The following is a 16,027-nucleotide window of genomic DNA, read 5'->3' as shown; positions in this document are numbered from 1 at the left end:
TTCCGTTGTGTGGCTATCAATGTTTTTGCTGAACAGTGGTTGTTAGGAACGGCGGAGGAATTTCATAAATCTTTTAGTTCAAAATGGCTAAAGCAGGATTAGACAATAACAGTGCACCTGTTGTGACAGATATTTGCTTAAATATCACATTCCAAAAATGGGTAAGGTCTAGAATATATGCTATATGTTACCTACCTGGTCTCCAGCAGAGGGCTGAGTTCTTTGGTGAAAATTTGGACAGTTGGTAGGGAGTAAGGTACCATCTAGTGGTTCATTTTTGAAGTAATTCCCAATGATTCATGCAGTAGGGAACTTTATATGTATTATTTACTGTAAATGCCCAGAGCCATTGAGAAGGAGTAAAAGATTGATGAAGGTCTGATTCCCATTTGAGTAGTGGGGAGGATTAATAAACATAAATTTTGTGTTAAAGGAGATTATAAAATAAGGAGAATTCTCTAATGTTTGAGGAGTTGGAAGAAGGATACAGTGGGGCAAAAAAGTATTTAGTCAGCCACCAATTGTGCAAGTTCTCCCACTTACAAAGATGAGAGAGGCCTGTAATTGGCATCATAGGTAGACCTCAACTATGAGAGACAAAATGAGAAAACAAATCCAGACAATCACATTGGCTGATTTTGCATTTTATGCCCGCTGCTTTGTACCGCACTGCTCCCACGGCTACCGACTCGGCTTGTCTGACCACACTCCTCCTCATCCATCCATCCATCCATCCACCTCGCTTTAGCATATCCGCCTCTTCACATCAGGCTCTCCCCCTGCAGAAACCTCTGGCGGATCCCTCTACCACGGGAGGGTGTACTAAGGAGCCGCAACCTGGTCTTGGTTCGCTCCAAGTCCATCCCCACCATCAGGGGCCATGGTGAACAAGCGTACCGGGACTTAAACTCCGTGCTCTGGGGAAACCTAACCAGTGGGCTGCTAGAGGTACCACCAGGCGGTTCTTTACAGTACCAAACGGCCATGACTGAGCCTGGGAGAGGACCATCCCCATTGGAAGATACATGCCAGCACCTGGTGGCCCTGACCCAAGCCGTCAAGATGCTGCAAGATGGATTTACCCATCTAGAAAACCGTATCCAGACATTGTCTGCACCTGTCGCCACCTCCCAGGGCCTGGCCTCCCCTGCCCCATTCGGGGGAATCTCCAGGGCCATCCACAGGGGCTTCAGCCACACTGCCTACTTCTGAACCCTGTGTTCCAGTACCAGAACACTTCTGCGGGGACCGAGCACGTTTCAGGGCCTTCCAGAACGCATGCCTCCTGTATTTCAAATTGCAGCCACGCACGTTCTCTACGGAATCAGTCAAAGTGGGGTTCATAATATCCCTGCTCCAGGATGAACCCCAAGATTGGGCTCATCGATTGATGGAGAACCACGACCCCCACCTGGAAACAGTCACAGATTTTTTTGAGTCGATGGCCATACTTTATGATGACCCGCAGCAGGCAGCCTCCGCAGAATCAGCCCTATACTCCCTTAGACAGGGCCGCCAGGCAGCAGAAGAATATGCATCGGAATTCAGACGGTGGATACAAGGTGGAACGACGCCGCCATACGCCACCAATTTTGCGTAGGGCTCTCCGAAGCTCTTAAGGATGAACTAGCCCGAGTAGGTCTACCCGAGTCCTTGGAGGAGCTCATTGTCTTGGCCATTCAGATAGACCGCAGGCTGTGGGAATGCAGGTTTGAAAGAACCAGCCAGGGTCAGAGAACAACATGGGCACCCTTCCGGGGAACAGTTCAACCTACGCTAGAGGGGAACCGTACTCCAGAACCTATGGATACCCATGAGCCCATGCAGCTGGGACTGGCTCGGCCTTCATTATCACCAGAGGAGTGCCAGAGGAGACGGTCAAAGAACCTTTGCCTGTATTGTGGAGAAGCCGGTCACATGGTGCGTTCCTGTCCCCTGAAAGCGAGTAAGTCTGCCTCTACTTTTTTCAGCAGAGATAAAAGAAAAAATAAACAGTCCAATTACTTAGCTTACCTATTTCCTTCCAGCTCCCAGGAAGAACCGTGGAAGTGACGGCCATAATGGACTCCAGAGCATGCAGTTGCTTCATGGACCTAAACTTTGCCCATCAGCAAAAAATTCCCCTCCAGACTAGAGAACATGGCCTTAACATATTTTTGGCTGATGGATCGCAAATTAAGTTGGGGTTGGTGGATCAGGAGACTCCTCCTATTTCCACTATGGTAGCGGGTCTTCAGCAGGAGTTTCTCCAATTAGACGCCATAGCCTCCCCTCTTTTCCCAGTCATTCTGGGGCTTCCTTGGTTGCAGGCCCATAACCCCCAGATTGATTGGGAAACCGGTTCTGTTCAGTTCTTATACCCATATTGTCGGGAACACTGCCACGCCTCGGGCCCCGCAGCTCCCCAATTCCTCCTATGCTCGGATGGAGACTCCAATCTAAGGCAGGTTGTCCCTTCGGCCTACCACAGTTTCTTGGACATCTTCAGCAAACGAGGGGCAGACGTCCTACCTCCACACGGAACATATGACTGCCCCATTGACCTTCTACTAGGCTCAGAGATCCCATTCGGTCAAATTTTTCCCCTGTCCGAGTTAGAATTAGGAGCTCTTAAGGAGTACATTGACAAGAATCTCCAAAAGGGGTTCATCCGCCCCTCCACTTCACCAGCAGGGGCTGGAATCTTCTTTGTAGAAAAGAAGGATAAGTCCCTAAGACCCTGCATTGACTATCGTGAACTAAACAAGGTCACGATAAAGAATCGTTATCCATTGCCCTTGGTCCCCGAACTCTTCCAGAGACTTAAATCTGCAGCCATTTTACTAAACTAGATTTGAGGGGTGCGTATAATCTGGTCCGTATAAGGGAGGGTAATGAATGGAAAACGGCATTTCGTACTCAATTTGGCCATTTCGAGTATTTGGTCATGCCTTTCGGACTCTGCAATGCCCCGGCCACGTTCCAACATTTCATTAATGATGTATTCAGAGACTATCTTGATATTTTTGTGATTGTCTATTTGGATGACATACTAATATTCTCTTCCTAACTCAAAGCTCATAGGGGCAATCTCCGTTTTTTGCAAGCTATGGGTTCCATCCCACATTCCTACCTGATTTGGTTGCCGAAAGTTCAGTTCCTGCCACTCAAAGCACACTCACTTTTTTTTCCACCACTAACAAGTTGCTTCAGGAAGCTATTTCAAGAGCTCAAGAAGACAACAAAAGAGCCTTCAATAGGAAGCGAAGGGGAGAACTAGTGTTGCAACCGGGGGATCAAGTCTGGTTGGCAACAACAAACCTGAAGATGTTGTGTCCTTCGAAGAAACTGGGACCGAAGTTTGTGGGTCCATTCCGAGTGAAGCAAATGATTAACAAAGTGGTGTATGAACTCGTTCTTCCAGAGACTTTCAAAATCCACCCAGTTTTCCATGTATCACTTCTGAAGCCAGCCGTGCCAGGTCCATTTCCAGATCGGGAGTCCAGACCTCCAGAGGCTATAACCATTGAGGAGCATGAGGAATTTGAGGTGGAAGCAATCCTGAACTGCCGGAAAAGGGGGGCCAGACCCAGTTTTTGATCAAGTGGAAGGTTATGGTCTTGAGGAAAACTCATGGGAACCAGCTCAAAATGTTTATGCCCCCAGGCTTATCCAGGCGTTCTATCCTAGTCACCCACGGTGGAGAGTTCAGTTGGGCACCCGGAGGTTGCCCGTAGGGGGGGGCAATGTCAGGAGCCACTACAATCCACAGCTCAGCGCAGGTGCACTGTGCCCGTTCATGCTAGTGTACGGGCACTAGGTCCTGGCCGGCCGCGGCGGAGACAGAATCCACGAATGCGCACTTGAAGCCGTGGGTGCGCGCCTGGCACCAATGACAGCGCAGGGCACGGTATTTAAACTTCCCTGCGCTGTCAGGAGTTGCCGTTTGGTCTCCCTGTTTTCCTGATTGCTGTTCGTGATCCCTGATTGTTGCTGACTGGATTGTTCCTGACCTTGCTGTATTCTCCTGCTCTGACCCCTGGCTTGCCTGACCTCCCTCCTGGATGCCCCCTATTGGACCTGATATTCTGTTGCTGACCTGGCGTGTGACCCGACCATTTTCTGCCCGCTGCTTTGTACCGCACTGCTCCCACAGCTACCGACTCGGCTTGTCTGACCACGCTCCTGCTCATCCATCCATCCACCTCGCTCTGGCATATCCGCCTCTTCACATCAGGCTCTCCCCCTGCAGAAACCTCTGGCGGATCCCTCTACCACAGGAGGGTGTACTCAGGAGCAGCAACCTGGTCTTGGTTCGCTCCAAGTCCATCCCCACCATCAGGGGCCATGGTGAACAAGCGTACCGGGACTTAGACTCCGCGCTCTGGGGAAAGCTAACCAGTGGGCTGCTAGAGGTAGAGGTTCTTTACAGTGTCCATCTAATAACTCCTATAAGCTCAGTGCATAAGGTAAAGACTGTTCATTGGTATCAGAGACGGATATTTTATTCTGGAGGTCAAGTGTATGGATATCAGAGAGCAATTTGGAGAGACGCATTTTTTATTATGTTTTAGATTTAGCACTCAATTAGAATGCCTGTCATAAATTGTATGTGGGCATTCCATAGAGTGGTTGACTTTTCTATCTGGCAGATTGTTGTCCAGAGAAAGAAATTTTTGAAATGTTGAAGAAAAGTAGATTGGTACATAGGGGATTGCACAATGGAATTATTACAACGCCAAACATACATGGGAGAACAGGAGTCCTTCTCCAGGGTAATAGAGATGACAGCATGGTCTGACCAAGTGATATCATATATGGCGGAGGACACCTGTTTTAACATCCACTTATCCACAATAAACAGGTCAATACGGGAGTAGCGATTATCTCTAGCTGAGTGGAATGTAAAATGTCTCTCACTGGTGTGATGGCAGCACCAAACATCATATAATTCATCTCTATGAAGAAAAAGCAGCCAGGGAAGATCCTCTGCATCTTGCCAATGGTATGCAGTCTAGGATAGGTTGTGGTACCACAATACAATCTCCACACACACAATAAGATTACCATATTGCACCGTTGAGATTTTCAGGAAAGTTTACGGATGAATCACAATTGGTGGGTGTTAGGTACATACACTGATACTGTGGTATAAGGTTTAGTGTTAGGATCACATTGCAAAATTATAAATCTGCCATCTTCACCGGAAATCATACCTTTAAGTACAAAGGATACTGTATCTCTAATAGGTATTAGCGCTCCTCTCTTTTTTGCTGTAGTTGATGAAATACATGAGGAAAGTTTTTATGTGAACATTTTAGGGTAGTCTCTATGGAAATGTGTCTCTTGCACTGCTCAGACATCTGATTTATGATGTACAGCCTCTTGCCATAAAGAGCAGCATTTGGCTGGATGATTAAATCCATGAACATTAAGAGATATCCATTTCAATTCAATATTAGCCACTTCCCGTCCGCCGTTGTATATAAATGGCTGGACGGTGGCAGTGCAGGGTCGGGTGGCTGTTTATAAATGGCCTCCCCACCCCCTGCTTGTGCACGCTCCCTGGGAGCACGCAGCACCGCGATCCGGTGCCCGCTGCGTCCTTTTGAACACAGTGGAACACTGATCGTCGGACGGGACCTCTGTGCGAGGTCCCGATCATGTGATCACTGGTTGGCCAATCAGTGATCACATGCAGAGTAGTAAGCAAGATGTCACTTCTGACATCATTGATTACTAAGTGTGAAATCTGTGAATGATCACAGAGGTCACATGGTACAGGGCTATTCACAACAGTCTTGTACCATTTGACAAGCTGTGACCAATCACAGCTCACTCAGTAGTTCTCAATGGCTGCAAGAATGCAGCTAGAGAGAAGGAGAAATGATTGCTTTTGCAGCATTTATGGGTGTAAAAGCAATCAGTGTAAAAAAAAAAAATCTTCATCACCCCCCCCCTGACAAGTAGTATAGTGTCACCATGGTGACACTGTACTGCTAGGGTGACAAGTATGTAAAAAAGAAAAAAAAACATAGATAATATAAAAAAATGTTTAAAAATTATACAATTTTTGGTTATAAACTAATTTGGGTTTTTTTTTTGCTAAAAAGATAATGGAATACATTTTGGCCAAGATTTATTATGAAGTACTATTTATTTGCAACATTTTATAAGAAAAACACTTTTTTTCAAATTTTTGGGACATTTTCATTTACATAGCAAAAAAAATAAAAATTCCAGTGGTGAATAAATACCAACAAAATAAAGCTTTATCTGTCTCAAAAAATGCTAAAAAAATTCATATGGTCATAGTGTTGCATGACCGCGCAATTGTCAAAGTGTGATAGCGCTGAAAGCTGAAAATTGCACTGGACAGGAAGGGGGTGAAAGTGTCCGGACTGGAAGGGGGTGAAAGTGTCCGGACAGGAAGAGGGGGAAAGTGTCCGGACAGGAAGGGGGTGAAAGTGTCCGGACTGGAAGGGGGTGAAAGTGTCCGGACTGGAAGGGGGGTGAAAGTGTCCGGACTGGAAGGGGGTGAAAGTGTCCGGACAGGAAGAGGGGGAAAGTGTCCGGACTGGAAGAGGGGGAAAGTGTCCGGACTGGAAGGGGGGGAAAGTGTCCGGACTGGAAGGAGGGGAAAGTGTCCGGACTGGAAGGGGGGGAAAGTGTCCAGACAGGAAGAGGGGGAAAGTGTCCGGACTGGAAGAGGGGGAAAGTGTCCGGACTGGAAGGGGGGAAAGTGTCCGGACTGGAAGGGGGGGGAAAGTGTCCGGACTGGAAGGGGGGAAAGTGTCCAGACTGGAAGGGGGGGAAAGTGTCCGGACTGGAAGGGGGGAAAGTGTCCGGACTGGAAGGGGGTGAAAGTGTCCGGACTGGAAGGGGGGTGAAAGTGTCCGGACTGGAAGGGGGTGAAAGTGTCCGGACAGGAAGAGGGGGAAAGTGTCCGGACTGGAAGAGGGGGAAAGTGTCCGGACTGGAAGGGGGGGAAAGTGTCCGGACTGGAAGGGGGTGAAAGTGTCCGGACTGGAAGGGGGGGAAAGTGTCCAGACAGGAAGAGGGGGAAAGTGTCCGGACTGGAAGAGGGGGAAAGTGTCCGGACTGGAAGGGGGGAAAGTGTCCGGACTGGAAGGGGGGGGAAAGTGTCCGGACTGGAAGGAGGGGAAAGTGTCCGGACTGGAAGGGGGGGAAAGTGTCCAGACAGGAAGAGGGGGAAAGTGTCCGGACTGGAAGAGGGGGAAAGTGTCCGGACTGGAAGGGGGGAAAGTGTCCGGACTGGAAGGGGGGGGAAAGTGTCCGGACTGGAAGGGGGGAAAGTGTCCAGACTGGAAGGGGGTGAAAGTGTCCGGACTGGAAGGGGGGTGAAAGTGTCCGGACTGGAAGGGGGTGAAAGTGTCCGGACAGGAAGAGGGGGAAAGTGTCCGGACTGGAAGAGGGGGAAAGTGTCCGGACTGGAAGGGGGGGAAAGTGTCCGGACTGGAAGGAGGGGAAAGTGTCCGGACTGGAAGGGGGGGAAAGTGTCCAGACAGGAAGAGGGGGAAAGTGTCCGGACTGGAAGAGGGGGAAAGTGTCCGGACTGGAAGGGGGGAAAGTGTCCGGACTGGAAGGGGGGGGAAAGTGTCCGGACTGGAAGGGGGGGAAGTGTCCGGACTGGAAGTGGTTAAAGAATTATTAATGCAGTGATATAACATCTGATGGTACAATGATGGAAAATCACCTTAGTGCATGGAGTGGATATGCGACAAGCTGGTGTAGAAAGTTCCATCTCCTCAAGGCAGAATTTGAGATGGTAGCATTCAGTAGTAATGAAATATTCAATAAGTGTTATCCTGCTATTGTTGCGCTTTAGATAAAAAAAGATACGAATACGAGTCACTTATAGTTTAAATGTGTTCCCACCAATAATATTATTAAGGCAAAATACATGAAACACCAAACAATGAAAATGTCTTTTGATAACAAAATCCCGGTTCTGATGATCAGCCATGTGGACAATAATCCTCCACTTGTGTAGTGAAATAGAGACTCTGGTGCCCACCAGCACATAAACACACTGCTCCTTACAGAATAGTTAGACCCCAGATAATAGGTGGTCTAAGAGCATGAGGCTGAACATATCTCTCTTGTATCATCCTAAATGGAAAAGAGGTGTCACTGACTTCAGTATCTCTCCTCCTCTTCCTCCTTTATTGTGATCCGCTCTATACTCAGTCAAAAAGGACAATACTCCAGATAGTGTGATAACGTACAAATGATTTATTATAATGAATAAAAAAAACGTACAAACTTCAAAGACATATGAGCGTGTAAGTCATAAATGCCCCTGGTGCTCCAGACAGGCGTGGGTTCCGTCAGCACAATCTCAGCCCAGCCCCTGTATATTTTTTAGCAATAGCACAACAACTGGATATCAGTTATTGAGTATTTGTATTGGTATTTGTGAGTGCAGCTATGGTTTCACTGTTTGTTTTACAATTCACAATTTGTTTGGATTTTTTGGGCATTCAGCACAGTTACATAATTTTCACAATAATGAGGTATTGCCAAAGATTCCTGAGAAGATACCAAGGCTTAAGGTGAGAAACTTGTTGCAAACTAGAAACATACCGCAACGGGGATATACTGAAAAATAATGACGTTCTAAAGAAAAAAAGAGAGGCCTTAAAAAGACCAAGAGCAGTGAAACTGCAAGTATTTAGGGGTGAAAAAGTACAATGGCTTGTACTTCTCTGGAGACTGGGAGCTGTGTAGTAAGAGTTGGCACAGGTAGATCAAAAAGAGCCCTTTTAAGCATGTTGTCTTTTCTTGTTGTGCTGGACTGGATGCCATTCCAGAGACAGTGATGGTCTTAGCGAAGTGGAGGAGGAGGGCACATTCTGCTGGAGAGGATCCATAGCTGCTGGAGAGTTGAGACCTTCATCCAGGGTTGAGATTCTCTTCATGAATCCCTGATGAGCTGCCAGGAGTGTAGCTAGATAACTCCACTGATAGGTTACCTTGTGGTTTCTGAGGACCTTGGTAACTGGTTGTAGATTTCTCCACAGCTGAAGTGTATATTTGGAAAAATTCAGTAGTACTTGAAGGCAAGCTATTTTCTCAGGAAGTTGGTCAGTGTGACAAAATATTGATAGTAGTTGCTCCTTTACTTCAAAAAAATGTTTCCCAAGTAATACATCGCTGGGAATATTCTCAGATAGGTAAGGTTTTGGTTCCCTGTGCACTCTATTTATGGTAAGGTCTGAAGATAAGGATGGAATGGCTGTGAGGAAGACATCCCGCACACAATGAGGTAGTGGAGAAGATGGGATTGATTCAAGAATTCCTCTGATTTGTATGTTATTTCTTCTAGATCTAACCTCTAAATCTGCCATCTTTCCTTTCAGCCAGGTTATATCTTCCTCTTGTTCTGCACTTGCATCCACAAGTGAATTAAATGATGTTGCAGTTACACTCATTTTATCCTCCACATGGCTGATTCTACCTCCTAGCCCATGTACCTCAGCTTTATATTGGTGCAAACGTGAGAGAACATCTGACTGTATTGAGGCTCTCATTGGTAACAGCGTTTCTTTGAGCATGGTATCTGACATAGGCTGATCAGTGGTTGTAAAAGAAGCAAGGGGGCAGGGATTTCAGTATCCTTAAAATTCTGCTTAGAACCACCTCTCACCCCAGACAGCTCTCTCTCATCATAGTTGGTATTTGTGTCTTTCCTGGGTTTGGATTTTCTCAGGGCTGCAAATGTCCGGAGAAAAGGATCCAGACTGTCCTGTAGATAGAGCTGTGTCTTCTGAAGCATCTGATGTTTCTAGCAGCAGAGGAGAAGACATTAGAGGAGTGGTATCAGCCGGTGGGCTTTGGGAGCCACAAACATGTTGTTGTAACCTCCTCTGAGTGGCCAGAAAGAACTTTATTAGTCATTTTTAGGTGTTGGAGTATCTCAGCAGCATCTGAGCATACTGCTATACAGAGCGGAAGGTTATGGCTCCCGTGGGTGCAATAGAGAGGTGATGTGGGTGCCCTGGAGGTTGGATTCCTCAGGAGCCTGACAGAGCTTTGTCAGCAAGCGGCCATACTACATGCCAGTAGCCATGCTCCCCAGTTGATTTATTTTTGTATCCAACCCTGGTCTTTTATTTTTACTTTCATTGTATTTCAAAAAGTATTATACATCTAAATGAAGTTTTATTACATGCATACATTGTTATATATAACAGGTTTTTTAACTTTGTCTATTATTTTTTATTTATTGTCAGTATTTCTTTGTATGTATCAATTTACATTACATTACATGGAGTTGGTTTCCCTTTTTCTCCATCCCCCCCATTTTTAAATAATTTTTAATTATGTTTAAAGTTATTGACTAATCTTCTGCTTTTTGATTTTTCTTTAGATATCTTTGTATTGTCCGTTTTTAGGTCTATAGTTTCCCATGAATTATATATTTTTCCAACCATGGCACCACATGCCTGGAGTTTGCATGTTCTCTGGATTTTCCGATTTCCTCCCACACGCCAAGACAGGCTGGGAGGTTAAGTGGATCCTGCCTACATTGTCCCTAGTATGTGTATGTATGAATGTGAGTTAGGGACCTTAGATTGTACCCCCCCCTGAGGGTTAGGGACTGATGTGAATGTACAATATACTGTATATGTAAAGCGCTGCGTAAATTGATGGAACTATACAAGTACCTGAAATAAATAATAAAATAAAAACGTTCACACTATTTATTGAAGGAGTTCATTGTCTTCTTGCTGTGTTTTTGGTTACTATACTGTCATGCTTCTGTGAACATTGATTCAGCACCAGGTTTTGCCTCCTATCCCAGTTGCTCGGGCTCTTGCCTATCCGCCCTGAACCTAGGCATTATTAAGTTATTGCACCTGTGTGTTAGTGTTTTAGCAACATGTCTTCACATAGAAGCCAGACCAACTCTGGTTCCTGTGGTGTTCACCGCCGTTTGAGCATTCTCATATCCAGTGTGTACCGCGTGTCCTTCCAGCATGCTATTTGGTTGCACTGTGCCTGCGCGGGTGTGTTAGAGAACTGCACCCTGGGGGCTGCCATGCAGCACAACATCCACCCCTCCAGTGGCTCTGGTAAATACTGGGTGGCTCCTTAGATCCTACAACTCGGATGCACCCCCATTTGCATGCAGTCAAACTGCTCCTGTGAGGATCAGTACACTTGTTTAGTTGTTTAAATTGGCACACTAGATATTGAGTTACAGTCCCAGGTGGTCTTACCCTCTGATCATGACATATACTACGGTCGTCTGTACATTACGATAAGCATATTATATTTATCTTTCATTGGCATTAATAGGTTTACAGGTATATATCTGAATGGGGGGGCATAATATTCAAGTCTTTTATCTACCACTTATTGTCTGTGTTGTTATAGTTAAAACGTTTGGCTGCTTAAGTTTACCTATTAAATTACTGTGAGAATTCATATACCTCTTTTTTTATACTTGGGATAATGGCTGATGAACTCCATTTAAATGGCGGCAGTATACAACGGCATTTCCTTGTCCTACAGGTTAGTGTTGATGAATTATATATGTTCTCATCCATGGGAAAATGGCCACTGAACTTCAAAATGGTGGCCGTATAAGTTATTATTAGCTTATTTGTTTTTGCATCCATGAGAAAATGGCCTCTGAACTTCAACAAAATGGCGACTGTATACTGTGTACATTGGTTTTGATCAATGGAGAAAATGGCTGCTGGACTTTGGCAATATGGCAAATGAATACAGCTCCATTCATTGTGATTGTCATTTTTTTATATATAGTAGACATTTGGTAATCAGCACTCTTTGACTGGTGAAGATGCGGGGTGTCAAACTGGCAGCCCTCCAGCTCCCATCCCCATCATGCCTCTGCCTTTGGGAGTCATGCTTGTAACTGTCAATCTTGCAATGCCTCGTGGGACTTGTAGTTTGACACCCGTGTGCTAGAGCGTGAAACACGTTGGGTGGAACTAAGAGTGCTGCCGTATTGTTCTGTTTGTGGTGGCCATCTTTGTGAGTATTTTGTTATTTTATGTTGATGCGAGTTGCTCTTAAAAAAACTACTACACTATATACATTTGTGTTCAAAATAATAGCAGTGAGTTGAAAAAAGTGAATAAAGCTGAAAATCCTTCTAATAGCTTTTATTTCCATCCACACAAATGCATTGGGAACACGACACATTCTATTCCAAATCACAACATGAAGAAAATACATCAAATTTGTGTTGTTCCTCTAAAAAAATGGAAGAAAAGTGAATATTAGATGGTTCAAAAAAATCGCAGTGTTTGTATTCTTCTGACAAACTGTCTCCGCCCACTAGACCCAAAAAGAACAATCTTACTTCCATCAGTCCACAAAATGTTGCGTCATTTCTCTTTAGGCCAGTCAATGTGCTCTTTGGCAGATTGTAACCTCTTCAGCACACGTCTTTTTCCCAACAGTGGGACTTTGCGGGGACTTCTTGCAGATAGCTTGGCTTCCCATCGGCGTCTTCTAATTGTAACAGTCCTCACAGGGAACGTCACACCTTCTTTCATCTTCCTGGAGCTGATTGTTGGCTGAGTCCGCCCCATTTTGGCTATTCTTCTATCCATTCCAATGGTAGTTTTTCGCTTTCTTCCACGTCTTTCAGGTTTTGGTTGCCATTTTAAAGCATTTTCCATCATTTTAGCTGAGCAGCCGATCATTTTCTGCACTTCTTTATATGTTTTCCCCTCTCCAATCAACTTTTTAATCAAGGTAAACTGTTCTTCTGAACAATGTCTGGAACGACCCATTTTCTCAGAATTTCAGAGAGAAATGCACTGTAACCAGCATGTACAACATTTGCTGCCTTCCTTCCTTAAATAAGGGCAATAATTGCCACCTGTTTATCAAAGAATGAATGACCTCACTAATAGAACTCCACACTGCTATTATTTTGAACATTCCCCTTTCAATGAGTGATTCAATGACACAGAATCAGCAGCATGTATGTCATGACTGTTGGGTCTGTTGGATTTCTATGACTCTACTACACCTGCTAGGAAATTATTTGCCATGTAGAAATATCATTTCCACCAAAAACAGGGATTGATCCAGTTAGTGATGTCTGACTGCTAGTATTTTGAACACAACTGTATATTTATTTGGTTCTTGCTGGTGAGCACTCACTTTATGCAGCTTGCTCTGGATTCGGATGTCCTGAATAGATGCCAATATCAGAAGGCTCTTCTATTAAAGGGACCACATCTGATGACAGAAGATCGCAGAGCTGATACAATACATAGAGCTTGTATGTGGTTTATAATTGATGCAGCCATACCTTCTGGTGAGTGCAGTGTGGAGGTGGTGGTGGACACAGTGGAAGCGTGTACAATAGTATTTGAATCATCTGGATGTCACTTAAGGGAATAACACCCACAAACTTGAATTTATATTATATATGATTCCTAGTTCTTCCTCATACAGATATTGATCAGGAATTGGTAGGAAATGGTCATTATAGATGGGAACTCACCATTTTGTGCTCTGCTTTTGTGGAGGTCATTTGCAGGTCCCATCAGATCAATCAGTGTAAAGACTTTAATGGAGACATCCAGAGCCTCTTCTTCTCCATATGTGTCTATCAGGAGGTCCTTGGTGGTGATCCAGTCTGCATTCTCTAGTCTTCCTCGAGGGATGGGATGTTTATCTCCATAGGAGAAATCAGACAATCTGTTCCTAAATCTCTTGAAATCACATTCTTTCAGATCCTCCAGAGAATATATGATAAGATCCCCGGGGGTTACATTCTTCTTTCTCCCAACACCAGGAGCCAGCCCTGCAGACAGGAAAATTCCTAATCATAAACATTCATCCTGATTGGACGATTTCTGACACATGACAGCAGAAAAGTCTGTAATGGCAGCCAGCAACACTATAAAGAGCATATAGAAAGGAATATATCCCCCAATATAGCTATATGTATATTACCCTATGGAGAGATTGGCTTCTCGGTGATAATCCTACATGCCTACCTCTAGAATGGTGACTTTCCACTCTGATGGATGAATATTGGCTGCAAACACCTACAGTTAGGGTCTATTGATAAAAACATTATCTTCACAAATAATCCCCATAATGTGTCTAACAGGCTTACTTCCTATGATCATCAACTCCATTTGGTGGCCAAAATACAGTATTTTCTTGAAATACCTCATTCAGGAAGATCTGGCTTTATGACTGCTAGATGGAGCTACTGATCATATGAATTATTATCACCCCAATATTATTTTCATTTTTTCTTTATGTAATCTTTTCCAGCAAGTTACAGGTAATAGGTAATAAAGGTTTAGGTGTCACATAGACAACAATTAGTAGAATACATTGTAATTGAGATGTTATGGTACATCATTAGACATACAGCATGAATACCAGGGAATATACAGTTGCAAGAAAAAGTATGTGAACCCCTTGGGATTACGTGGAGTTTTGCATGAATTGGGCATAAAATGTGCTCTGAACGTCATCTAAGTCACAACAATAGAAGAACACAGTCTGCTGAACATAATACTACACAAACATTAGATGTTGCCATGGTTTAATTGCACATAACATGTAAACATTCACAGTGCAGGGAGGAAAAAGTATGTGAACCTTTCGACTTAATAACTAGTTGACCCTCCTTTGGCAGCAATAACCTCAACCAAATGTTGCCTGTAGTTGCAGATCAGACCTACACAACGATCTGGAGTCATTTTGGACCACTCCTCTTCACAAAACTGTTTCAGTGTAGCAATATTCTTGGGATGTCTGGTGTGAATCGCTCTCTTAAGGTCATGCCACAGCATTTCAATCGGGTTGAGGTCAGGACTCTGACTGGGCCACTCCAGAAGGCGTATTCTGTGCTGTTGCAGCCATTGTTTTGTTGAATTACTTGTATGCTTTGGGTCATTGTCCTGTTGCATCACCCATCCTCTGCGGAGCTTTAGTTGGCGGTCAGATGGTCGTACGTTTTCCTGAAAAATGTCTTGATAAACTCTGGAATTCATTTTCCCATCAATGACAACAATCCGTCCAGGCCCTGAGGCAGCAAAGCAGCCCCAAACCATGATGCTCCCTCCGCCATGTTTCACAGTGGGGATGAGGTTTTGATGTTGGTGTGCTGTGCCTTTTTTTCTCTACACATAGTGTTGTGTGTTCTTCCCAAACAACTCAATCTTGGTGTCATCTGTCCACAGTATATTTTGCCAGTAGTGCTGTGGAACATCCAGGTGCTCTTTTGCAAACTTCAAACGTGCTGCAATATTCTTTTTGGACAGCAATGGCTTCCTCTGTGGTGTCCTCCCATGTACTCCATTCTTGTTTAATGTTTTCCATATTGTAGATGTGTCAACAAAAATGTTAGCATGTGCCAGAGATTTCTGTAGGTCTTTAGCTGACACTCTGGGATTCTTCTTTACCTCATGCAGCATTCTGCGCTGTGCTCTTGCAGTCATTTTTACAGGACGACCATGCCTAGGGAGAGTAGCAACAGTGCTAAACTTTCTCCATTTGTAGACAGTCTGTCTTACCGTGGACACATGAACATCAAGGCTTTTGGAGATACTTTTGTAACCCTTTCCAGCTTCATGCAAGTCAACAATTCTTGATCGTAGGTCTTCTGAGAGCTCTTTTCTGCGAGGCATGGTTCACATCAGACAGTGCTTCTTGAAACCAGTAAACCCAAAACAGGTGTGTGTTTTTTAAGGGCAGGACAGCTGTCAGCAACACATCCAATATCATCACAGTGATTGGAGTCAAGGTTGGCTCACTCCTGGCTCCAATTAGTTCTGGGAGAAGTCATTAAGCTAGGGCCTCACATACTTTTTCCTCCCTGCACTGTGAATGTTTACTTGTTATGTGCAATTAAACCATGGCAACATCTAATGTTTGTGTAGTATTATGTTCAGCAGACTGTGTTCTTCTATTGTTGTGACTTAGATGACGTTCAGAGCACATTTTATGCCCAATTCATGCAAAACTCCACGTAATCCCAAGGGGTTCACATACTTTTTCTTGCAACTGTACA

General features: G+C 44.7%; 1 protein-coding gene across 1 annotated transcript in view; it reads right to left on the bottom strand.

Moving 5' to 3' along the window:
- The window catches only part of LOC149445471 (NACHT, LRR and PYD domains-containing protein 3-like), a 34,330-nt gene that overhangs the window by 14,879 nt on the left and 3,424 nt on the right, over positions 1 to 16,027 (bottom strand). Inside the window, exon 3 of the mRNA XM_089653774.1 lies at positions 13,496 to 13,798. Coding sequence (XP_089509900.1) covers positions 13,496 to 13,798 — 303 coding nt within the window. The remainder of the gene's footprint in view (positions 1 to 13,495; positions 13,799 to 16,027) is intronic.

The sequence above is a fragment of the Staurois parvus genome, unplaced genomic scaffold (assembly GCF_062004578.1).
Source record: "Staurois parvus isolate SC_StPar_1 unplaced genomic scaffold, SC_StPar_1.0 ptg000720l, whole genome shotgun sequence".
Lineage (NCBI taxonomy): Eukaryota > Metazoa > Chordata > Amphibia > Anura > Ranidae > Staurois > Staurois parvus.
Note: the sequence above shows the minus strand (reverse complement) of the source record. Positions and strands in the feature narration are given on the sequence as shown.